The sequence below is a fragment of the Psittacula echo genome (genome assembly GCF_963264785.1).
Source record: "Psittacula echo genome assembly, chromosome: 1".
Taxonomy (NCBI): Eukaryota; Metazoa; Chordata; class Aves; order Psittaciformes; family Psittacidae; genus Psittacula; species Psittacula echo.
The window spans coordinates 93,778,278-93,803,510 of record NC_137735.1 but is presented as its reverse complement, the minus strand read 5'-3'; the positions used below and the strand labels follow the sequence as shown (position 1 = coordinate 93,803,510).

General features: G+C 46.2%; 2 protein-coding genes across 4 annotated transcripts in view; one reads left to right on the top strand and one right to left on the bottom strand.

Moving 5' to 3' along the window:
• TRIM24 (tripartite motif containing 24) overlaps positions 1 to 1,526 on the top strand; it is a 69,348-nt gene extending 67,822 nt beyond the window's left edge. For 2 of the 3 annotated variants that reach the window (XM_080613861.1, XM_080613860.1), the window contains one exon: positions 18 to 1,526. In XM_080613861.1, the coding sequence (XP_080469987.1) occupies positions 18 to 227 (210 nt within the window). In that variant the 3' untranslated portion in view covers positions 228 to 1,526. The remainder of the gene's footprint in view (positions 1 to 17) is intronic. The other variant, XM_080613862.1, reaches the window with a different exon arrangement.
• A 3,355-nt stretch (positions 1,527 to 4,881) lies between these two features.
• On the bottom strand, positions 4,882 to 17,517 carry SVOPL (SVOP like; the record flags this gene model as incomplete). The annotated part of the gene is made up of 11 exons (XM_080613889.1): positions 4,882 to 5,082; positions 5,453 to 5,542; positions 7,036 to 7,117; positions 7,910 to 8,021; positions 9,118 to 9,320; positions 10,680 to 10,753; positions 12,439 to 12,567; positions 14,154 to 14,279; positions 15,673 to 15,736; positions 17,218 to 17,342; positions 17,446 to 17,517. The coding sequence occupies 11 exons, from the start codon at positions 17,515 to 17,517 to the stop codon at positions 4,897 to 4,899; spliced, it is 1,263 nt and encodes a 420-aa protein (XP_080470015.1). The 3' UTR covers positions 4,882 to 4,896.
• Positions 17,518 to 25,233: the final 7,716 nt, after the last annotated feature.

Sequence of the window (25,233 nt, the reverse complement as noted above, 5' to 3'; positions counted from 1 at the left end):
GTTAATTCACCCAACAGCCCGATTCAGAAGTGGCTGACGCTGGCATGAAACTTGAAGCGTACTTTGAAGATCTTCTAAGGAACCTTTATCCTGAGAGAAAGTTCCCCGTACAACCCAACTGCCAGAGTGAAAAAGATAATCCAGAGCTTACTGGTGACTCAGATGATGACATTGTACAGCCCCGGAAAAAACGCCTCAAAGGAGAAGACCGTCAGTCGCTCAAATGAGCTGCATGTGTTGCTATGGGACTTTTTTAAAAACTAAGGGTATTTATCACTATTAATTGTGAAAAGGGGAAAAGTCATAACTGCTTTGACTTGTAGGTTTGTGGGTATTCACTAGACTTTCTACTCCTTGTCTGAAACACAAGTCTAATGGTGATCAAGGCACATGGAAAGCTTCTCTGAAGTTCTAAGCTTTCGTCGTACTTCTGGAGCAGCACAGAAATTGCCATTTGCGTGGCATGACAGCTGTTTAACTTTACTTTGACAAAGAAAAGAAGTTTGTATAGAACTGAACTTCAAAACATTACATGGGTTCAACATGTGGCTTTCTGAGTTTGAAGAAAATGTGATCTCACCAGACTTTTAATTTTACCAAAGGCATGTGGCTGGCCATAATTTGATTTCTTTGTACTGTATTTAACACAAGCCATGAGAACAGATGGTGTAATATTGTCCTGCAATACTGACTCGTACAATGGAAGTGTAGTTACTCCCAAAGAAGTTATTGGTAATTTTAAAATATAAGGGAGAGCGTATTAAAAATAACTTCAAAAAAAAAGAAAAAGAAAAGAAAAAAAAGGAATTTGTTTGAGAGTTTTTAATGGAGGAAGTAAAGGACAGTACTTTGGTTTGCGCCATTTTTCTCACCACCAGCAAGAAACAGTAGTATTCCTGTATTATTTTTGTTTAATCAAGTTTTGATGTATTTCTGTTTAATGGAGTTGACAACAAAGTTTTGAGGAGAAAATTGTTTGCTTGCAAGTAAAAGCCAGTCTTTGTGTATGTTTAGAATGGGGGGGCAAGGACAGCCTTTCTGTCCACAAGTTCTTGTTTTTCCAAATTTCTAAATGTCATTAGAATGCAACGAGCACCATTATTCACTTGGAAGTACAAAGTTTGAAGAGGTAGACAAAAAAAAAAAGGAAGATACGGCTCTTTGACCCTTCATCTGTCCCTGTTAAAATCACCAATAGGTGAGGACAAATGACCTTTTCCAGTTCTGTCTACTTTCCAGAAGCACTGACAACAATATAGATGGTTGTTTCTGCCCTCAGGGATTGCAGAGTTAGAGAAGTACTTGTCTCTTGTTGCTCCAGCTAGTGGTTTATATTCTTAATCAGTCACCTTAAATGGAAACTGCGTTGTTGTGGGTGCAGGCAGTCCTTTGGATTAATTGAGCTCTGGTGTGCTAGAATTTTGCAGATGGACTTGTGAAGACATCTGAGTGTACACAAGCCTGCTTCTGATTTGCTACGTAGCACTGATGTGGTGCTGTGCATAGATCATTGAGGAGACTAGATAAAAGTGCTGCTTGTGCCTCCCTGCTGTGTACATATGCACTCAGAAAAAGGCTTGGTGAGATACTGTCCACCTGCCTTTGTCGTAGGGTGGCACTGCATGCTTAAATGTAGTGGACTCCAAGTAAAGAACACTTGGTTGTGTTTGCAGCAGCCTTTGATGTAGCTTTTGAAATTGGTTGATTTTTAAGTTGCCCAGAGGAACCATTCATTTTCTCTTTTTCCTTCTCTTTTTGTTGTTGTTTTATTTCTCTGGTTTGGTTGTGGTTTTCTGTAGCAAGTTTTTATTACCTGAAATGAGTTGTTTGCAGCAGGAATTTTAGCATCACAACAGTACCAAAAAAAGAACAGAGGTGAAGGAGCAGAACAGGAAGACCATTCTAACAGAACAGATGTGATCAGTGCACGCTGCAGTAGCACAGACTTAAGAAACAAGAGGCACTGCCACTGCAACATTTGATGTCTTAAAGATCTGGCAATGCCTGGAAATCCTACATACCTTGTCATGAAGTTTAACAGTGCTTCCAGAGAAAGGTGCTGCATGTTTCTCTGGACCATAAGTTGTAAGCACAGATTTATTAGGTGGCTTGTTGCGTTTAGAGGTGAAGTTAGACACCTTTACAGCTTCACACTCAAGTTTTTCTCCCAGTGCAAGATACGGAGGAGAAGAGCATATACGTAGTCCTGCAGTACAGTTGCTTATCTGTCTGCTGTAAACTGTTTGAAACTGTCTTGTTTAATCCACTGGAAAAAATCTGACTGAACCTTCATTTCATGCTCCTGAATGTCACCCTAAGAATCCTCAGAAATTGTCTTTGCAGTGAGGTTTTTGAGATGTTAAATTTAGCTACTTTAACGCAGGTGGTATAGGCACAAATAGTTGAGGAAGGCAATTTTATTTTTGAAGTACTACATTCTTTCAAGCTGCTATGGCAAAGACTGTATCTACTTTAATGTATTTTCCCCCCTCTGCCTCAGTCCACTGAATAGTGGCTGTTTTCCTTTTTTTCTGGGGGGTGGTTTGGTTGGTTGGTTTGGGATTGGGATTTTTTTTTGCTTGAGGTGTGTGTAATGTCACTACTAATAGTATTGGTAGTAAAGAGTCTTCATTTCACTTCACGGGACAGGTACAAAGCATCTATTTATTGAATCATAAGAAAGGGATTGTCCTTGAGAAGTTTGCCATTTGTCTATACAATTCATAGCTCTTGCACTGTTCAGTTGCATTTTTTAATAATGGAAATGGTATGGAGAAGTAATCAACATCAAATGCAGCTGCCAGGAAATGACAGATTCCAAAGGTTTATTTTTCTTTCCAACCTAATCCAACATCAAACACTTGCTTTCATTTTACTTGCTAAAAAGGGGAAAGAAAAAAAAAACATAAAATTAATAAAATGCACATGAAAACCAACAGAAATATGAATACAGGGGAAAATAATGTGCATTTGGATCTGCCCAAATGGTGTTGCCCCATGCCTGCTTTGAGAGAGGACTGATAAGTAAATACACTTTTTAAATGTCATTTTCTAGATTTCACAAAAAGTTATTTACATAATCTTTATTTTGTTGCTTAAACTAGCTGTAAATGAAGGAACACATATATTGTCTGGAGTATTAGGTCTAAATATTAACGTAGAATGGTTTGGTTTGGAAAGGACCTTAAGATACCCAGTTCCAACCCCCTGCCATGGGCAGGGACACCTTCCCCTAGACCAGGCTGCTCCAAGCCCCATCCAACCTGTCCTTGAACACTGCCAGGGAAGGGGCAGCAACAGCTTCTCTGGGCAACCTGTGCCAGGGCCTCACCACCCTCACAGGGAAGAACTGCTTCCATGTTAACAGAGCTTTTACATAATGTGTTTGAATTCTTGTATGAGTTGGATGGTCTATTGTGTGAGGCCCTTGGACAGCATGTTCAATAGTCATGATTCAGCAATCCCTGAAGGACTATGTACACAAAACATAATCTCTGAAATGACCCTGAGATGAGAGCTAGCAAGTTCAATTTAAGATCTAATGGCAACTTCCCAGAGTACACAACTAATTCTGTAGGTTTTTATTATTCCATCCTTTTGACTTGTGCATGTAAAGGCCAGCAGCTGGAGCTTATAACCCTTATTTGTAGCAAGGAGGATAATAATGCCATTGAGCTAAGTCTGCAGGAAAAGGGGGGATCCTGTTAAGGAATCGTTACACTCCCATTTATCTTGACCACTGTTAGCCAAAGTTCATTCAACTGTAGTTGAATCAAAGCTTTCCTTTAATGTCTAAAGCAGTTTTAATGAAGTGTTTTGCTTAGTAATTGTTGTAAATCCAACCATTTGAAAGCCTAAGTGGCTCTCTGGCCTCTGTGCATGGGGTTGAATTTCACCCACAAGGGAAGATTAAGTTGCTTTGTCCACTTCCTTACTTAAGCTCTGATTTTTCCCCCCCCCATATCTTTTACAGAGTATCATATAAATATTTTAAATGGCATAAAAACATAGAAAACAAGCATTTCTAAAAGATAACCATTTAAAGAAGCAGGCAATGATTAATATGTTGTTTTTCTGAAAACCCCAAGGTCCCAGTGAGAAAACCTTAGATAAGACCCAGTGAAGTTAAGTACATGCATATACGTAATATGTGTGTGTTTGTATGTCTGGCTTTTCAAAAGTGTAGTTCTGAAGCCCACATAAAACCAGTTTGTTCAAACATCTGTTTCGCTCTAAGCCACTGAAGAACATGGATTATTTAGCCCATGGTCTTCTGGTTTGTACAGGTAAGACTGCAGAATAACAGGCAGCGTGGTGGGGGCATGCTGCATGCAAGATGTGAAAATGTCCATGCTGGTGTAGCTGAATTGACTAGAATCGCACAACTGCTCACCACCTCCTGTAATTAAACTAATGAAACTTGTGCAAGGGAGGCTGTCTGAATTTAAACTTTCCCCATAATCTTGTGTGTTTTGACTGAGTGTTTTATAGGAAATACTAGCAACAAGGGCTTGGGTAACATACTGATACAGTTGGGTGTTTTGACTTGAATTTGCAAAGAAACGGCTTTAGTAGTTGAAGGTGTTATATGTGCCTGCTGTCCTTTCTTCCTGCAGTACCAGCAGCCCAGAATATGTGCCTGTGAAGCAGCAACTTCAAGTCAGGGCTGGAAAGGTACTAGCAAAGAGAGGCTTGCACTAGCTGAAGCTAACATGCTTGCATGAGGTAGCTGGGACTAGGGGCGGCATGCTGGTTTGTTCTTTTATGAGAAATGAGCTTTAGGCAAATGGGGTGACAGTGCTTTAAGCTGCTGCCACAGCACGGTCTGTGCTTGCCAGTCAGGCCTTTCTTTGGCTTATTAATCCCCAGGAGAGTTTGGTTTGGATTCCAGCTGAATCATAATCTACTAGTTTCTAAAGAGCATTTAGAATAGCATTTAGCAGGAGCTCCTGGAGTGGTAATACAAACCTGCAGTGCTCTGCCTTTGGTCTCGATGGGCAGTGTGAGCGCAGAGATTGCACAGACGATGCACACAGATGAGAAAAGACACAGGGCCCCAAGGAAAGAAGCATTCATAAGAACCTGCAGGCAAAAACCAGTTCAAACATCAGCTCAGTGGTATGGGGGGCTAGCAGTTAGGAATTAAAAGAGTGGGCGAAGGTTTGGAAGCACCTGAAAGACGTGATGATAAGGAAAACAATGTCTTATGAATCTTTAAGTGCTTTCAGAAAGTAATAAATAATAGCAAGCTAAGCTCTGGGATGAGATTTATGCAGAGCTACATCTGGCAAAGACTTCATAAGTACTCTGTATGCAGAGTTGGGAGCAGAGAACTGATTGCATCCACCTTTTCTCTGTGTGTGTGTGCGTGTGAACTTCAGGGACATCTCTTTGTATATTTGATAGCAGTGATTGGCACTATGTTTACCAACATTACCAAGTGTTCTCTTACTTGCGATATAAATGGGGCCACCATAGCTCCAACACGGCACAGTGACCCACTTGTTCCCATCCCCAGGGCCCGCATTGTCGTGGGATAAACCTAAAACAGGCCAGAAGGAAATCAGATTTTAGTGCAACAATGATCTGTGATATGTGTCCTTATTTTTACTTTTTAATTTCATCTTATTAAGGGCAGCTAGTGGGATAAAATATGAAAAGAAATAAAGGCTCCTTTGGGTCTCATTTGTGCCATTACAAATCTGCCATTTTATGCCCAATGGAAAGCTGTAGGGCAAGTCAATCAAAGCTGGATGCAATTCCCCTGCTCTTTGCTTGCCACTACTACCACCTTTTTCCCAGCTGTGCAGGGGAGCCTACACCAAAGTTATAGAGGTTAGGCTGGATGCTAAGAGAAGAATTCAATTTATATTGTCAGGCTCTGTATCTGGAAAGCAGAAAGGATATTGCCTGCAGTCTTTGAGATTGCCTATTTATTTGTATCAACAGCACTTCTGTTTAGAAGGAGGAAAAATTAAAACAGATGCCAGTAAGAAACTTCCAGGCTTAGAAGAATGTGCTTTGTGTATTTTCTTTTTCACATCTTCCAAACACCTGTGCTAGTAAAACACTTAAGCATGTATTTTGTTTTACTTTAAGTAAAGTCCTGCTACTATCAATAGATTTTAGCAAGTATACTCATGCAAGCCTTTGTAAAAATGCTTTACTAGGCCAAGCCAATGGAAGTAAGGTAAGTCAGGAGGAGTCCAGGCATGTGGCCAGAAATGGGAGTTCTGAGTTTGGTTTTGATCACTGATTGAATTGTGAGTAGTATTGGCTTATGATATGGCCACGGCAGCAATGGTCTTTACATCAACATGCAATTCAGGACTATCAAAATGTTGGTATTTATGAGAGCCCAGTGGAAACTTAAACTAAACACTGTACAGATAAAAGAAATATCAGGCCAATGCAGGGAGCTACTCCTGCTTGCTTTTTATCATTTGAGTCAAAATCTGCATGGCAAACCATTTAACTGCACTCAACTGTGTAAAAAAAGAACAACAATCCCCAGTGCATACTTCACCCACAGAACTAATGGCTCTGAGGTTATGCAAAGGACAAGCTCGCGGAAGGACTGAAACTTTGCAGATGGAACACAGCAATTTGCATTAAGTGAACACAAATTGCATATATAACCTCATACTACTCCTTAGGTACTGGAAAATGTTATTTTTAAGTAGTAGCTTATTTTCTAACTTTGCAGGGGTTGAGGAAGGGAAAGAGTGTGGGGGTTGGAAGATGGTAGTACACAACATCCTCAAAAATAACGTTTTGTAATAGCTGACCAACAGATGCCTCAGTAGGGCATTCCTCTTCCAAGTCCTCTTGTCATCTTCAACTAATTTTCTGATTCCTCCTCTGATCTTGCATATGAAATCAGTCAGAGATACTTAGTAGAAGAAAGCCAGATCATACTTAGTACAAGGAAGGTGACTCTTAACTAGTCGATAAATATGGCAACATTCCTGGGTATAGGCAAATGGTCTTTCATACAACAGAGCAGATGATTACAGTAGTTTCAGGAGCACCCACCTCTGCTGTGTAAATGTAGATGGTGTTAAAGTTGGCTGAAACCAAGGCACGCAGCATGAAGAGAAACCCAGTCATGCCTGCACTGGAGAGAAAGCCATGTGGAGCAAAGAGTTAGGCACTGAAAGGGGAGCAGCAGAGACGCAACCCAGCATAGGCACTGTGCTAAGGCTTTCATAGCTTAATACGAGGAAAAGCATACGGAAAAGTTGATTGCTGACAAGAATAAACTTTCTTTTGTCCATTGGCATGGCATGTTAGACAATGGGCTACTGCTCCTTCAGTTTCCTTTAGGCAAGTGTTAGAGCCTGGATGGAATCATCTGAACAGGACCATAGTGTCTCAGCTGGTGCCTTCAGCATTACATAGAATCACAGAAGGGTCTGGGTTGAAAGGGACCTTGAAGCTCTTCCAGTTCCAACCCTCTACCAAGGGCAGGGACACCTTCCATTTGATCAGATTGCTCAATGCCTCGTCCATCTTGGCTCTTGCTGGATTTCCCCTAGTGAAGTGCCTGATTCTAAAACTTAGAGGAAGTAGATCTAGCATTGCCAAAAAAAGGAAAAAGCAAATTAAAAATATGACTACCTTCTGGCTGATGTTGTTCACATCATTTTATGTGAATTTAGTAGAAAACAACTTATTGTATGCTTGGGGGAAGCCATGTGGGCTCAATAATACAAGTGACCCCCCCCTGCACACTGCTGCACCACAGCATGTCCTGCTGCAGGAAAGGGAGGGATCCAGTCAGTGGGATTTTTGCAGATGTACAAGAATTACTGGCCTGACCAACCAGTGACCTGAGACTACCACGGATACTGCCCTCTGCCCAGGATTGCAAGCCCCCCCAAAAGACTCTCATGCTGATCCAGGCTACCTGGAGGTGCAGATATTAAGGAGAAGAAAGAATAGGGCCGTACATCCCATGGTGATACTCAGGCTCAGTCGTCTTCCGAGGAAATTGATGCCAAGAATGTTCAAAGGATTTACTGCATATAAAAAGGAAAACTGTAAAATGTTAGACAACCTCACTGTGATGATTGTCTGTGTCTTGATAAACCTAATATAGTGTGCTTCAGAATACCTCTCTGCATCCCCACTGCCTGCCAAACGCTCTGTAAAATGCACAAACCCTGTAATTCTCTTCCTATACCCCAACCCTGTAATTTGCTCCCATACCTCCTCTTTGTCTGTCCTTCCCCTCAGAGGATGGAGCCTGTGCTTCTCTGACATTTCCCTCCTCTGAAGGCATCCACTGGGTGAGCACCACAGGCCTGGGTGGTTTTGCTCCCTCTTGCCACAGCCAAGCCAAAAACAGGCACAGAGTGTGACCCCCCCATGAGCTGGGAGCCAGGCAGGCACCTGAGTGCATCACTGGACTGGTCCTAGCCTGGCTGTACCTGCAGCATCCAACACCCACTCACTTTGTAGCTCAGTTGCTGAGACATGAGCCAGGGAACATGTGGATGTCCCAGGCATGTTGCAATACTAGACACACACACAGTGCCAGGTTCTTTCAAGGGTGCCTTTGGGATGTCTTCCCATCCCCCGGCACTCCCAGGAAGGCTGCACCAGGAAGCATTTTGGTTTGCTGGGAGTTTAGCTGTCCTTTACTGTAGTGCTCAGCACAGGACCTGCTCCTGAGGCCGCCATCTCTTGGAAGGTAGGACACTCATGCCATGCATTTATTTACATCAATCTGACTATTTGCAATCCTTGTTTATTTATGACTTTCCAAAAGCTACGTGTATGGGGAATTTGGGAACCCACGCTCAGTTATTGTATGTTGGGAGCAATTTTAACCAAGACTGTCAGTACATACTAACTGCTAAGGACTTTGCTGTTGGAAGGACCTGTGCTATCATCAGAAGCTGAACTGCTTGCCTAAGGAGCAATGCCCTCTCTTACCCCTTGCCACCAGCTCATGGCCTGTGTCCCAGACCTTTGTTTGAAGTGCCAGTTGCCAGCAATGCAGAGGACATTGCAACACCTGGCCCATCAGTAAGTGCACACACAGCTACACGCTGTGCAGTGGGTGTTGGCTGGCTGTAAGAAGGAGCTGTCAGGGAGGGGAGAGGAGGTTACATGCGATCTCTCCAGCAGTGCTGATGATCATGGTTTGGTAGGCTGCGGGCCCGAACAGGCGGCAGTGGCAGGGGCTGCGGCTCTCCTCAGAGTCATCGCCGGAGTCCTGCACCGGTGAAGCTGCGGAGCCACAGACGAGGTCCTGCTCCAGTAACTCGGCGCTGGCCAAGATGACGCCGTAGTAAGCAAAAGCTATGCCAAGCCTGGGTGGGGAAGGAACGCTGCTGTGAGTGGCAGCAACCATGAGGAAGGTAAGGGAAATGAAATGCAGCAGGTTTTGGTGCCCTATTCTGATGTGCCTAGCCAGAGTCAACCCACCACGCTTGCTTTGCTCTCCCATTAGTGCTGCACCTTGCTTGCAGCAGGTGGCCAGGGGAGAGCTTGCCCCTGCGGTCCCTTTCCTCATGTAGGGCTCTAAGTGGAGACATTGCCAAACCACCCTTCCCCGGGAATCCCTGGAGTCTCAACATCAGGCCCTGATGCTGCAGCTCACACAAAGCAACTGTCCAGGGTTTTGCTGTTCTTCTCTTTCCTGCCCAGGGATTTTGAAAGGAGCTTTCATTAAGTGGCTGGAGAGGCTCACATTGCACCCTGGCTGGCTGTCAAGAGCACAGCACTGGTGATGGCAGCCTGGCTGTGTCATTATCAAGTAATTCAGCATACACCTAAGCACAAGCAGGCCAAGAAGTAATTTTCACTCTTCTTTAACCCCCCTGGCAGTTCCAGAAATGAGCAGCAGAATCTGAGCTAGGAGACGAGCTGCCTGGGGAGGCGAAGGATGCTTAGGGATCACGGGGGGTGGGAATGCAAACCTGAGAACACGCCAGCGACCAGGAGAGAAAGGAGGATTAACAAACAAAAAGAAGGATTATTTCATAACATACAAGTGGAGGGTGAGAGAACATGAAAAATTCAAGGCCTGACTTAGCAACAGTTTGGGTCAATGAGTTCCCATGGACTCATTATTTATACATTTCCATTCCAGACAGCAAAGTCAGGGAAACATATGCGACCCTTGCATACAGGACGGGGAGCACTGCATATGAAATGCATCCATCTTCAATTTTAATTTTCCCCAGCCAGTGGCACTGGTAACAGTTCATGAGTTTCTGCTGAAGCCCTGTAGGGACTGATGGATTGGCTGGCCTGGAAGGTGGTGCATTTGTCCTCCTCCTGGGAGGAACACGTTCACATGAAGAAGGGAAGCACAGCCGCGGGCACACAGGGGGTGCGTGCTGCTGCCTTTCTCCTATGGCTCCCACCCAACCTCTCCTGAGCTGCCCTGTGATCATCACAGCTCACAGCACCCTGCACCACCCTGGACGTCCAGCCTTCTTCTGCTTATGTTAACACTGACTGACACAGGGTGTCTGAGACCAGGACCCATGCACACATACCCCTCCTCCAGCTGGCAAGGATCTACAGCTGCCTCCTAAGGCAGAAGTGGTGCCTTGTAACAGCAGAGTCATGGGGAGGCTTCTGATCCCTGCGCACATTCAGCTGAGAGAATGAGCTGATAACCAAGAGAAACAAAGGAAGAAAAAGAAAAAAGACTTTTTTACCATATGATCCATATCTGCAAAGTGGTTCTGAGGTATTTGGGGTGGATGAGGTCCTTGAATCTTCCTCTCCTTTCCTGTAAATCGTTTGAGAGAAATATAATGAAATATTATGAATTATATACTATGAAATACATATTATGAAATATTATAGGAAGTTTTTTAAAAGGCATCTTTTATACAGGGTGAGCGTTCTGCGAGAGCAGCAGGAACCCCAGGGTCTCTCTGCCCTCACCCCAAGCTGCTCATGCACAGACAGACTGACAGATGGACTGAAAGCACCCCGTCAGCTCTTCAGAGAGGAACACCCCTCTTCCCAAAGGATGTCCGCAGGAGGATGAGCTGCAAAGGATGGAGAGGAGCAGAAGAGAACACCCTGAGCACCCCTGACTCCCACAGAACCCCCCCAGCTCTCAGCAGCCTGGCCCCAGCATGACCATCATGGTGCTAGAGGGTGCCCCAGTTGATGCTGGCAGCTCCTGTTGCCCCATGTGCCGAGGAGAGGGTCCCAGCGTCCCCTGCTCTGCACGTGGAGCAAGTCTGTGGCCACATACGTCTTGCTGGGAGGCCTGAAATGCCAGTGAGCAGAGACACAAGCAGGCACTGCGGGGCCCTGCCTGCCCTGCTGCTCCCCAGGAGCTGGCAGCTGCCCCAGCATCCCACCGCTGAGGGGACAAGAGTTCCCAGGGATGGTTTGGGTTGCCTTTATTTTCCTCATCATTGGTTAGGGCCGAGAGGGGGCACAGCGAACAAAAACCCTTCCCACAGCCAAGGCCGGTCCATTACATAAATTCAATTAAGCTACAGGGAAGCTTTAATCCTAATTAATTCCAATACAATAGCACCATCTTGCATGAATTGCTAAGGACAATGCTTGGTGCCTGTGGGATTGAATAAGCAGCAAAGAGGTCCAGAAAAGGGACTTACTTAAAAAGAGCTGGATAACAATTTTGAGGCCCTGGACAATAGGTTTGTCCAATCTTCATCTCCTGGGGGTCAAAGGAGTCACGTGAATAAGTCTTCACACCCCAGAGTCAGCATTGCTTAGACTGGGGGTAAGGGAGAGCAGCCTTGGGGGAGAAATTCTGGTTCCCAGCTCCTGTCCTGTTCTGCCTGCAACATCCACACATGCTTCTGGGCATTTTGTTCCAGTAGTAATCAACTCCTGAGTGCTCAGCTGCTTACAGGTGGAAACAGTGGTAGCTGTGAAATTGCCTCTCCTGCTTTGACCCGCTTCTGCTGGTCCGTGGCTCCACATTCAGGGACCTGGGTGCTGGGACCCCGTGGATAAGCCCAGACAGGGGCTGTGAGAAGCTTCTGAGAGACATGGGTTGACCTCATGGCTGGGACCCTGAGCAGCCACAGTCCCGGGAGGGACCCCAAGGGGCAGGTCCCAGGTCTCATGGCACAGGGGACAATTCTGGGGGATGGCTGGGCAGTAAGGGAGAACATACTTTGCCAAGAGCCCTCTGTATAGTAAAGGAAGCAGATCTTTTCTCAGCACAATATTTTTCTGAGTGAAGATAGAGAATGCAAAAAATACCCCAGAAAATTCAATTCCAGTTTGAGGGACAAGATTGCTGCCTCTCCAAAAGAAAAATGACATCTTCATCATCACATTCAATAGCTGTTTGGAACCAAACCAAGCAAGAAGGGGGAGAGAGGCAGAGTGAAACGTGCCTGGCCATCCCGCTCCCTTCCTGATCCTCAGATCCCATCAGCCCTGGACAGAGGGGCCAAGCAGTGCAGTGGCTCAGCTTACCTTGGCAGGCTCCCTCAGCACCCCCTCGGGCATCACTGCCCCATTCATCTTGGCTATCCTCTGCAGTGTGGCCAAAGCAGCCGCCACGTTGCCCATGGATATGTTGTACCGCGCCGACTCCGGGATGAACTGAAAGCAGAGCAGCGTCAGAAAGCCTTTCTGCACCTCTCTGTCCACACAACCCTACTCACAGCTTCCCGCCATGCCCAGGAGCCTGGCCAGGCTAGCACAGGGCACCACCTCAGCTGGAGCAGCCTTTTGCCTCTGCTCCTCCCCAGCCATGCCCTGGCGCATCCCTGTGTGTCCCAGCTCCCCATACCTCATGGTGGGCAGCTCACTCTGCCCAACAAACCCTTTTCTTGGTCCATTTCCTAGGGATCTGCTACAGAGCTGACTGTGGCAGGCACTCACAAGAGGTGGAAGCCAAAGACACAGATTTAACAAAGACAACCCTCATTAATTGTAATTCTAAAACACGATGAGGCACTTATCACTTACTTAAGCAAAAGTCTTAGAAGACACAGCAAGGCCATTAGAAAAAAGGAAGACATGGATGAAATTTAGGAACAAACTCATCATTAGCATTTGCAGCATTCACCCACACCTGTGGTCTTTCCAAAATAAGATGCCTTTTCATTAAATGACGGTTCTATTAAATTATAAACAATTACATCTCTATCACTGAAGTGGGAGTTAAAGATTCCTTCTCTTCTAAGGGCATGTATGCTGACTGTGTCTTTATTTTTCCTTCTAGACTAAAACTTTTGGTACCCTCTTTTATTTATTTTTTTTATTTTTTTTTAATGGCAAATATCAGGAATACCAAACATCAAAGTTTTATGAGTGGACATTCACAGTGACTGCCCAGGTAGCACCCCAGATGGACTTGTCTATTTGTTCAGCTGCAGAAAGGGCTTTCTCATCTTCACAGCTTGCACCAGCCACAGCTGCAGCACCCATGAGCACTGCAAGTAAGGATTTTCCGCACCACTCCCCACAAGTAAGACTGTCCCCATATCTGAGGCTGACATTTCTGAAGCTTGATTAAACCTGGGGAAGCTGCAGCTGACCCGGACACCCATTTGCTCTGTGAACACTTTACTGAGGTTTCATTCATCAGCACTAACACATGTAAAGACTGAAGGGAGTGCACTGTGGCCAGCACTAGGCTGAAAGTATTGTGATTTTGATACCCTTCCTAGCCTGTCTTCCTCTCAATGGTGCCCATCAGCATGGTCCCTGGATACTGCTGGCACCATGGACACTAGAGCCTGGGGTGCTGGAGGGCGACAGGAGGGCAGCAAAGTCAAGCCATCTCTCACAGGGTGACATCTCCTCAGCATCTGATCTGCAGCCTCCCCACACCATCAGGACCTTCCCAAGTCCCCCACGTGAGAAGGCTGAAGTGGTCAAAGGAGGACACTGTGAGGGTGGTAAAATACTGGAGCAGGTTTCCCAGAGAGGTGGTAGGTGCACCATCCCTGGAGACATTGAAGGCCAGGCTGGATGTGGTTCTGAGCAACCTGATCTAGTTGAAGACATCCCTGCTCATTTCAGGGGGGTTGGACCAGATGACCTTTGAAGGTCCCCTCCAACCCAAACTATTCTATGATTCTATGACATCCCCAGGTTTGGGGGTGTTCAGGGCAATGCCTCTTGGTGCCTAGGGAGATGCCAGGTTGGTGGCAGGGAACGGGGAGGGAAGCTTTTCCTACCTTGAACATCAGGATGAGAAGGATGCCGGGGATGGAGGCGATTCTGATCAGCCATCGCCAGCCAATGGTTGGGTTCACCACAGATGCCAGGCCAATGATTAACATGGATCCTGCCAACCAGAACACCTTTCCAAGGGAAAGGAGGGAGTTAAAACATGCACACATGGCAACAATTTGTTTGTTTTCTTCCCTTCATGTCTGGTTCCATGGATAGGTAGGGATCTGTGCTGGGGAGCACTGCAGTTCAAACTGACCCATCCTATGCCAACCATGAGGAGCTCAGCTTGGGTTGAAGGAAGGAGGGAATGAAAGACAAGGATTTGGCGAGGGATGGTGGAAGATGGTCTTAATTAGCTCCAGATGCAAACAGATCACTTGCTGTTATGTTGTATTTAAACCCACTTCTTTTGTCCTTCCAGTCACTGCTCTGCTAATGCTCATGCCCATGAATTTTCCTCTTGTCTAAATCTCTGCAGGGATGCAGCAGATTTACAAGCACCAAAGGCAAAAGTGGGCCAGATTTCCACTGCTGGAAGTTGATGGGTCTCCAGGAGACTCAATACCAAGTTATACCAATGGAGAATCTGGCCCCCTGATCTGCAAGTACACTCCTCCCCAAAGTTCACTTGTTGCTATTAGGAGACGCATCCCTTTCCAGGGGACCACCCAAGGGAGTTCAGCCAACGCAAAGCACAAACAAACACATAAGAGCCACAAGAAGTCATGAGTAATCTGTGGGCAGAAATAAATTTCTGGGGAGAAATAACATTGTTCCTTTTTATAAAACCTTGTGTTCTGGTGACACTTTCGTAATGAAGCCCTGGGATCAAACAGGCAGTAATGAAAAGCAAATTATCCCTTCCACCAAGACCATATACAAACACTTTTGGTTCAATAGTCAGATGGACTCATGGGCTCAGTGAGGGCTCCACAGATCATTAGCACATGCAGCAAGTGCCCATTGCAGAAATCTGACGTAAGCAGCCACCCAAGCCATGCTTGCTATGGTCTTTGCCCAGCAAGTGGGCACAACCCTCCCAGCACGTCTGGGGCCAAATCTGGGAATCTGTGTTACCCCTATCCTGCACAATGTCCAATGTGCAGGGACAGGGAGAGGCACAGATTAGGACCTCATCGGGGCATCACCTTTTTAACTGCTTATTATCAGTGGGGGTCCAAAGAGAGGATGGGGTGAGCTCAGGCCTGGAGGCAGCCAGCAGTGCTGGTGGCTCTAGTGCCTACCAGCCCATCAGCACTGGCCCTGTTAAAGCCATGGTGCCAGCCATCACTCAAAGTCCCCATGCAGTGGTTGAAGCATCCAGTTACTTGATGTTAGTGCCTCTTTTCTTCAGGCAGCTGCTTTTAATAACACAGATGCCACGCTCTGGGACTCAGACCCAGACAAGTGTGAATAGTCTGGGAGAAATGCTGATGTCCTGGAGATCCAGCTTCCAAACAGCGACGGGACAAATCTTCTGGGACTTGGGGCTAGAAGGAACAGTAATGTGCTCACTCTTACCTGAGATAAGGGCAACATGTATCCTCTGTATTTGGTGGGCAAAAATTCCGTTTTTATGATAAGCCTAGTGAAAAAGGGGGAAAAAATACAGAAATACAGCAACAATGAGAATTCCTATACTAATGAAGTACCAGTTCAGCTCAGTCAGTCCTGGATGTTGCTGCCTGTAGACAGACTGCCATCCCACTTTCAACACTGAGCAGCACCCCAAGATGACGGATCCCTGTTTAATACGCCTTCCACTCAGGCACCAAATTACACACAAGGGAGATGCACACCATGAATCCTTTCCCACAGCCATGGCTGTAGGATACAGGCAGGTTAACACTTCAGTCTGTGCATGAGAAAACCTATGGGAAGATCCTGTGGGGTGACCAAGGTGTCAGCACAGACGTAGAGCATGTTTGTAGACACTGATAATTTTTAGTGAATCATTATTTTTCATTACAGAAAACAGCCTGTTCCACTTTTTATCAAATGGTTGGACAGCGCCTGGGGGAGGAGCTCTCACAGGCAGCTCTCAAGTTCACAGGTGGGAATTGTACTTCCTTGGCTGGAAAGAGAGCGGTAGTGAGAGACCCATGTTGGCTCCTTCTATCTCAGCTGTTGAAGAGTTTTATAAAACGTGCAATCTGTGCAATTTCCCTCCATCCTCAACAGGCTCATGAGCAGCCTTCATGGCCAGGGAATGGGGGCCCTCCTGTGAAGGAGGCAGCGCTGATTGCTCAGCGGATGTGGGACCCAGGAGCAGGGTGCCTTCCCCTTCCAGCAGCACCTATCTCCCTCTTGTCTTTCCCATGGCAAAGGGTTTTTCGGTCAACACAACTGATTTGGGGCTTTTCTCCCTGGGCAGCAACCAGGCTTCAAGGAACCATGGAAGATGCTCTCCCTGAGAGAGCTGAAAAAAACAATTTACTTTCCCAGGCTCCTAGTGCATTGGTTGCCAACCCTGTGAATTTCTTCTCTCTCTCTCCGTGCCCCCCTTCCCACCCCAACAGGGCAGAAAATTTCATGTAAGTGGAAACGTTTTACATCAGTTCAAGAAGAATTTGCTACTTCAGCAGAATTGCTGTGACTTCTTTAGGAGGAAGCAGCCTTTGCTCATCTGTTACCTGCCTAATTGGTTTTATATGTGTTTAATAATCCTTCTGTAACTGGCTTAAGGTAAACCAGCTGCCTCCTCTATTCCAGGGCTTGGGAGTCCTTGGGAACTGCAGTTTAGGTCGATCAACCAGGATTCAGTGAAATTACAGAACAGCATTTTGTTTTAAGGAGATGTGGGAATTTGCTCCCCTTTCCGCTTCCAGCCCCAATGGAGGCCCCTTCCCCACTGTCTCCCCCAGGTCACGGCACAGCCATGGCTTATCAGGCTCAGCACAAGGGAAAGAGGGCACACTGCCAGGATCAGCCAAAATGAACTGAAGAGCCTTTCTTGCTGCAAACCCAGGAACTCAGCCCCTCCAGGCCCACGGGTGGCTTCATTAACCTCCCTATGGAGGCTGGCTTGGGGCTGCCTGTGCCATGAGGCATGAGGCACAACCTTACCCTTGCGCATGGCCCGATACACCACCTCCTACCATGGCCCGCAGGAACACAAACCAGATGTAGGACGGGGCAAAGGAGGTCAGCAGGGAGAAATAGGCTCCCCAGAGGAATGAGAGCAGCAGAATCTGCAAAAGGGTTAAAATGAGGGTCATCAAATCATGGGCTTGTCAGGATGCATGGCTCCTGTGGGGCTCAGGAGAAGACATGTGCCCCATGGCACACACTCACCTTCCAGCGGCCATACCTGTCGGCCAGCAGCCCGAGCACTATGCTGAACACCATGTAGCCAAAAAACACCATCTAAAGGGAATTGAAACACAGCTGTGGAGGGCCCAATCCCGGCAGCACCAGTCAGCTCTGCTCTTAGAACTGCAGGCGAGATGAATGCTCTCTCTGAGCAGCAGGATGAACTGCAGTGCCCAGAACCATGAGCGAGGTGGCTATCAGGGGTTGACTTCCTCCAAGCTGGCACTCACTGCTTCAGCCCTCAGAGATGGGGGTTGGGTGGCAAGGACTCCAATATGGAAGTGTGGGCTTGTTTTGACATGACAGTTCTGGGCATGGATGTGTGCTCACATCAGCTCGCTTTCTGGTTTTCTACAGTTCTAGTCCCTGAGAGGAGACCCCAGGAATTTATTTGGTCCCCTGGGAAATGCACTTTACAAAGCCCATGGCAGTGCCCTGACAGTGACCACATGGTGGATGACCTGCATGAGGGGAACACAAGTCACTCACCGTTGTCACTAAAGCCACCTGCCAGTCTTGAAGCTGCCATTCACATCGGATGTGAGGGGACACAACAGCTATTAGCATGATCTCCATGGCTTCAGCCACCTTTGGGAACAAATGTGCAAGTTAGCAAGAAGGGAAGCCCACAGGGTAAAGTCCCTCAATCCTACCAATCCTGCAGCCATGGCAGTTCCGTCATGTTGAAACAGCCCTGTGAAGCCAAGGTGCCTCCATAGTGGTCTGAATCCTGTGCCTAATCTGGAAAGACATAAGCACTTGAAAAGCAGGTATCTAGGTACACTGTGTAACCAGGAAGACTGGAAAGACTCATCCTTTCCATAAGGCACTCTTACGCATCTGTGCTAGTGGAAGACCTTCAACTACCCCTGGAAACCAAGCTGCTTGGTTAGGTACTTAGCTATGAATTCAGGCATCTAGCACAAAGATGACCTCTTAAAGCTGTTTTTTATTAAAAACTTCATTGCTCCATTGGCTGTTCGCCCCAGCAGCTGGCTTCAGTTAAGAAATGAGCCTATCATTTACACATAGCTAGAGGCTTTTATATCTCAGCTGAAGTGATTCTCATGGATGTGGCCCCATTGCATCTTTACGCCAGCCTGGCCTCAGGCTTTTGCCTCTGGTCACAAATCAGACCTACCTGTCAAGGCCCTGCCAGTAAGGAAGGTTTTCGTATAGCCAAGAGTAAGAGGACAGCAGCCAGATTGTACAGGGTTTGGGTATCCTCGGGATGGCATGAAAATTGCTGTTGGGAGGCTGAACCTAACCCTCAGGTGCTCCTGGAGATGTGTCCCTTAAGTGCTGCCTGGTGGGACAGGTCAGGATGCTCTAAGCCACCTTGCTCAGCTTTGCCCTGAAATAGCAATGTCAGTTGTGGCCAAGATCTATTTTGAGCAAAGATGACAACAGCAAAAATTCTGCTTGAGTAGGTATGTGTGAAAAATATGGGCTGCAATATGGTGCTTATGGTTGTTACTGCACATAATAAGGAAAATGAGGAAAGTGTTTTTTGGGCCAGTGCAGATGGCTGCAGATACCTACCCCAGTGCTCCCCATGATCAGGAAAAGCAAAATGTGGAACCTCCCAAATCCAATGGTTTCCACAGCTTCTTCTACTGTAAATGTTTTCTGTCCTGAACATCAAAGGGAAAGGAAGATAGAGACAAAAAAAAAATATCCCATGTCAGCAGTCAAATTCTACCTCTCTTTTATGAAATGTCAACATTTTCCATGTTACTGTGGGTCCGCACCAGGAAAAAGGCTGGAAACATCTACTAGTGGTGTGTCCATTTACCAGCCCCTGGGCAAATTGGTGGCTGGACACATCAGGGGGTTGCAGGGAAGAAGGCATGGGCCTGAAGGACATCCTTGTACTGAATTACTCCAGATGCTTTGGAAACCCATGGCTTAGACTGTCCATTCCTTTCCCCTGCCCAAACTGCCGTAAGGCTCACTTCTTCTGCACCCCTGGGGTATGGGCCCACTCCCACCATGGGCAGTGTGAGCCAGGGGGTGCCCCAGTCCCAAAGCCCTGCAAGAAACCACAGCTGGGAGCTCTGGGCTCAGTTTTGTCTCCTAAGCCTTTACTCCTGACTTTTCCACTCCATTTCAGGAGCAAACAAAAGCATCTCAAGATCAGGGCTGGGGTGGCTTTATAAACAGACCTGGCAGAAACCTTTCAGTATATGTATGCTTTTAAGCTCTTATTTAGGTAAAGTTAACACTGTGTAAATTTTTCTGTCAAGCCATTTATCTCCCAAGTCAGTCATCTCAAACTCATCAAAGTTACCTATGTAATGGAACAGAGAAAATTCTTTATTTTTTGCAAATTCAGGCCTTTTTAATGGTTTTCTACATTTTTTTTTCACTTAAAAATCCTTTTGAAGTAGAATACATTTATTTATGTGCTAAAAATAAAAGAATACTTGAATTACCAACATAATAAGATGTTTGCACAAAGCAGAGGCCTGAGAAAAGCCAAGCCAGCCAGCTCTTCCCACCACCATATGTAGCAGCCACCAGCCTGGTAGCTGTGGTGAGAGAAGAGCAGTACAGAGCTGGTACTTTTGTTTCCACATACAGAGGTTTTAGGTAGCTAGAGTGCCAGGACTGGGGACCCTCTCTCTAGCTCAGCTAAATGAGGACCCAAATTCCTAGTCCTGTCAATAAAAACCCACCTTTTGGGGGTTCTTGTCTCTCCACGCGGATTTCCTCCAGACCAATAGTATTTTCTGCCTCTTTTGGTGCAGTGGCCATCTCAGCTCCTGCTGGGATCCACCGTCACTGTCAGGCAAGGCTGGGATTTAACTGTGAAACCTCTGGGCAGTCACAAAGCCATCCAAGCAATAAGCCAGCAAAACAGCTTCCCGTGATGGAGTGGAAACATTAAGACATGGTCAAACATGACTTTGTTTCAAGCAGCTACTGGGACATGTCCCATCCCATAGTGGGTCTGGTGAAAAATACATAGAAACTGCACAGGATAAGTTAGTTGAACTGACAGAGAATACTCACTGCATTGCACTGGCCAGGGATTGACTTAGGGAAGACTGGAGGCCTGCTAACCTTCCCCAGCCAGAGGAGAGTGAAATGCAGAGGCTGGCAAAAGATTCTGCATCTTTAAGAGTCAAGATATAACACGATTGGCAGCAAGTTGCCCCTGTTGAAGGCAGAAATTGCTGCTTCTTGGGAGCTGGGGTTGAGAGGGCTGTAGGAGTGCTGCAATCTGTAATTGGTCATGGGAGTACTGAGGCCGAGCCAGCGAGTGGGAACAGCCAAGGAGCAGGGTGGCAAACCTGATACTCTGCCTCATGCCCCACTGCACTAATCCCTATCCTCTCAGGTCAGCAAGAAACACAGCCGTGTGTTCTGGATTGCAACAGGGGAGAGCTGGCTTCCTTCACCCATGTTTCTGTTTTCCACTGCTAGATCTCTTGGCCTGATCACAGCCACTTTTCCTGGTCAGAAAAGCTCATCTTAATCCCAGGGCAGGGATTAAGCACACCACTTGCTTTAACCCACAAGCTTTCCTGCTGAGTGCTCAACACATCTTCAATTTGAGGACACCCTCTCCTTTGATTACCTCCCTTCATGGTTGCTGGACTTGGCCCAGGCAGCATTTACAGCCACCCACCAGTGATTGGGGATGCTGCAGTAAGGTGAAGTTTGAGGGAATCAATGAGTAAGAGCATCTAAGATACAAAATCCCAGCTGAGATAGAGGGCAGCACAAACACAGAAAGCACAGAGTTAGACACTCCCAAGCTGGAAACCTTAAAAGCATTATACTGAGGTACATTTACAAGGAGGTCATTAAGTGCTATTGGCAGATTAGTCAGTTGGGTCACATGCACTGACCTTGTTGTTACAGATCATTACAGTCCAGCATACGCAAGAGGATACGTAGGATGCTGCTTACAAATGTTTCTCAGCAGTGTAATCAGAGGCAGCAATAGCTGCCAGCAGCACACAGTGCTACCAGCTGACTATCAGCTAGGGATGATTTCCAAGTGGAACTGGCTCAAGAGCAACCAAATAGGATGCTTGGAAGAGCCTGGGAGAAAAGGTAAAGCTTTACTGAGTGTCTGAATTGCAAAGGGGTCTGCAAGCAGGTCTGGGGACCTGCTTGTCTCCTTTTCAGTCTCTTCATGATTAGAAACCTGCAACTGCATTCTGGTCCCAGCTCCAGCTCTTCCAGAAAAGCAGAAGAAGCCCCAGTCCCTGGCATTGCTGTGCAGAGCCCCTGATGAGGCTCAGGTGCTCAATCAGAAGGGTGCAGTGACACCTCTGACACGCCACAGTAACCAAGACACCCTCAGAGGCATCAGGATAGTGGATTGCACCTATGTGAGATATATACTGCTCTCAAATAGCAGTGGGTGAGCAGGTGGGGTACCTTTTCTAGCATCTCAGCTAACACCAGAAATCTGTGGAGGCACCTGTATCCCTCCCTGTCCAAGTACTGGGGCAGCTGGAGCAAAATTCACTCATCCATAAGCAGACAAGAAGCCACTGTTCAGGTAAGTCCCTAGCACTGTACACTCTGATATAGCATTTATGTTCAAAGAACAGAGATTCAGATGCAGCACTTCAGTAAGCCTCCTAACTGCTCCTACCGAACCCACAGTCTGATCATCCCAAACCTTTGCAGCCCTGTTTGCCTTGAGGGAATAGCTAATATCTATTACACTTCTTTGGGGAGTCGCTATTTGTAAATCCCACTGAAAATACTAAATACCAATTACAAGAGCTGAAATACCAGCAATGAGAAAGCTGCTGCTGGCAGGGAAAATAGCGATTCTGTATCCAAAGTGAGCAACCAAGAGTGCAGTGAAACTGCTGCTGGGACCTGGCAGAAGGATGCTGTGATCCCACACTGGAGGGCTGCGAGGCCACAAAGGGCACACAGATGTGATCACAAATCCTGTGATTGGGACCAGCTGGGAATCCTGTCAGTAAAGTCAGTGAGCTTTCTGCACATGACACAAATGATCAGATACCCCCACTATTAACCCAAGGCTTATTTAATTATTTTTTCTCTGAATGCAGCTTTCTTACCTCTGCAGTGTCTTAGGCATGAAGGAGCAGACCTTTTCTTTACTGGCTTTTTTCTTTCCCTTCTATTTTCTTTTAGAGCGCTGGTGGTGCTGTGGTTGTGGGATGCAGCTCCCGGGAGTCAGGTTTCTTCTTTGCTGGGCACGGGCAAGTCCCTCTTCACCTGCCTCCACCCCACAGGTGGGGTTTCCCAGTGCTGACCTGTGCTGGTCCCTTGGCACTTGCAGGTCCTCCACAGGAGCTGCCCACCATGGGTGATGGTGCTTGCCCATCCCTTCTCGTGGGGATGACCTCAGGGAGATGGAGGGAGGGCAAGGGGGAGATATCCCTATTGCAACACCAGCAAGATTTTAGCTGACAGGTTTTAGGGGCAGGTTCTGAAGCACCGATGTAAAGTGCCCTTGCCATCCCCTTCAAAGTCATGTGCAGTCACAGGCCCCTCTTAGGCCAGACAAAGTCAATTGAGGTGCCAGCACCATGAAAAAAATTAGACCTATTTATCTGCTTCATCCGAAATTTCTTGACCAAGTACCAAACTGTAGGGAGCATTCACGGCTTAAACTGCCACAGTGATCCTGACCTTATCACGCAGCAAATCTCAGTGCTCCAGGTTGTGTTGGCCAGCGAATCTGAGCTATGACAGGTATTGTGCTATAGACTAGGAGCGTCTACGCCAACCTTTACTACTCAAGAGTGTTGGTGTTGCTGAAAGCTAGCAAAGACACTGGGATGTTTTTTCTCTCTCCCTCATAAGGGTTTCCAAATCCTTTTGTTTTGAAATACCTACATTGAGCTGGCAGCAATGCTGCAATAGTTTTATCAAAGCATGTATCTCTCACTCCAAATATCATGCTTCCAAGCATCTGGAAGACATTTTCTACCCGCCAACATATGCTATTTAACAGCCTTATTTTATATTTTCTTCTTAATAATATCTAATATTCAGCTACAACCATTATTGGCATCTGCTGAACTAAGATGCATGATCCAGGCTGCCAGATACATACCATTATGTTTTCATTGCAAAAACTCAGACAGCGTGCATGCAGTCACAGGAGGGTGCAGAATCATAGAATCACAGAATAGTTAGGGTTGGAAAGCACCTTAAGATCATCTAGTTCCAACCCCACTGCCATGGGCAGGGACACCTCACACTAGATCATATTGCCCAAGGCATGATGATTATGATCAAATATAATAATATATTATAAACATAATATAATTAGTATAATAATGACCAATATAGCATTGACATTCTCAGCCAGAGAGATGTGCTCCCAGGCCCAGGTGTTTGGGATTGAACAAAGAGATACTATGTCTCTTACATTTTTTTAACCACCTCATGATATTTAAGTTACCTGTTAGGAAAATGCAAAGACTGATCAGAGTAAAATATGAAAGGAAATGTCTACTTGTGTGAAAGCTCCAGAAGAAACAAAAGAATGAGGGTGAGAAGAAAGGTCTTCATGCTGGCCATAGACAGGATGAAGAGCCATCATATCGGTAAACACTGAGGAAAGCACTATTTGCTGCAGGAGCTGGAGGCCGGGATCCAAGAAACAGCTGACTCCTGAAGTTTCTGTGAGCTCAGTCCAAAAGCCAGTTCATCATCAACAGTCGAGAGGACCTACAAGACTGGACAGGAGTCTGATACCTGGCTTTCCTGATCCTTCACATCACCAAAGTTGTCCTGGCAGGAGGGCCTGGCCACACACAGCAATGGCTCTCATGAGAAGGAATAAAAACTCCAGGAGAGAATGAGCGTGAGTGACTGACACCAGTTTGATTGACTTTGTTACCCCTTTCCCTTCCTACATGGTCATTCACTGAGGCTTTTTATATAATTTCCTATAAAATAATATAACCCATGTCACCAGCTTTCAAAACCAAACCACATTCTTAGCAATGGAATGAGCTTTGGATCCAGAAGCACCCATTCCTCCCTAGGTACTGATCCTGAGTCCACCCCGGAGGAGCACACCGAAGAGCTCCCAGTCAGGTAATTACAAGTCACACCTCCTCTAGCAATGAGTAAAGTTCAGATAAAGACATGTGAGTGTTGTATCAAGGTCTACTAGTCTGTAACAGTGGTCTCTGATGGATCTGACCACATCTGGTGGCCACATTCACAGAACCAGCTAGCAAACATGGTTCCATTCAGTTTAGTAGCTGTGCAGGGGAATGGGTTGCCAGTGCTCTACTCCAAAATTCTCTCCATCTTCTGCAGCAAAACCTTTTAAAAACAAGGAGCTCTTTGGAATATTTGTGAGGTTTTAAAGAAGCCTTAAAAATAACCTAGATGAAAGCCAGGGCTCTCCTCAAAGTGTGTAAGCACAACCTTGTCTCTCAGCAGTATTTCATCTGAATGCTCCCTGATGATAAGTGGACTTGGTCCTCTTGTGGAGCGGCAAAGTGCCATCTTCATATCATGAATGCTCAAGTGAGCCACAGGCTCTGCTGCGTTACTCAGTTGCACACAGAAAGGAAGAACTGAATACAGAATTAAGCCAAATGTTTGAATCGCTGCTCAGTGCAGTAAAAAACAGAGCATCTTGTCATATGCAGTATTCACAGGATAACTTGTTTTTCCTGCTTAAAATGTAAACCTCAGACAAAAAGCAAAATACCAAGAAGTTCTAAAAGGAACATATATTCTGTTTCAGGTAAACACCTTCTCAGTTTCATTGCAATCACATGGCTGGGTGCAATGAAGATA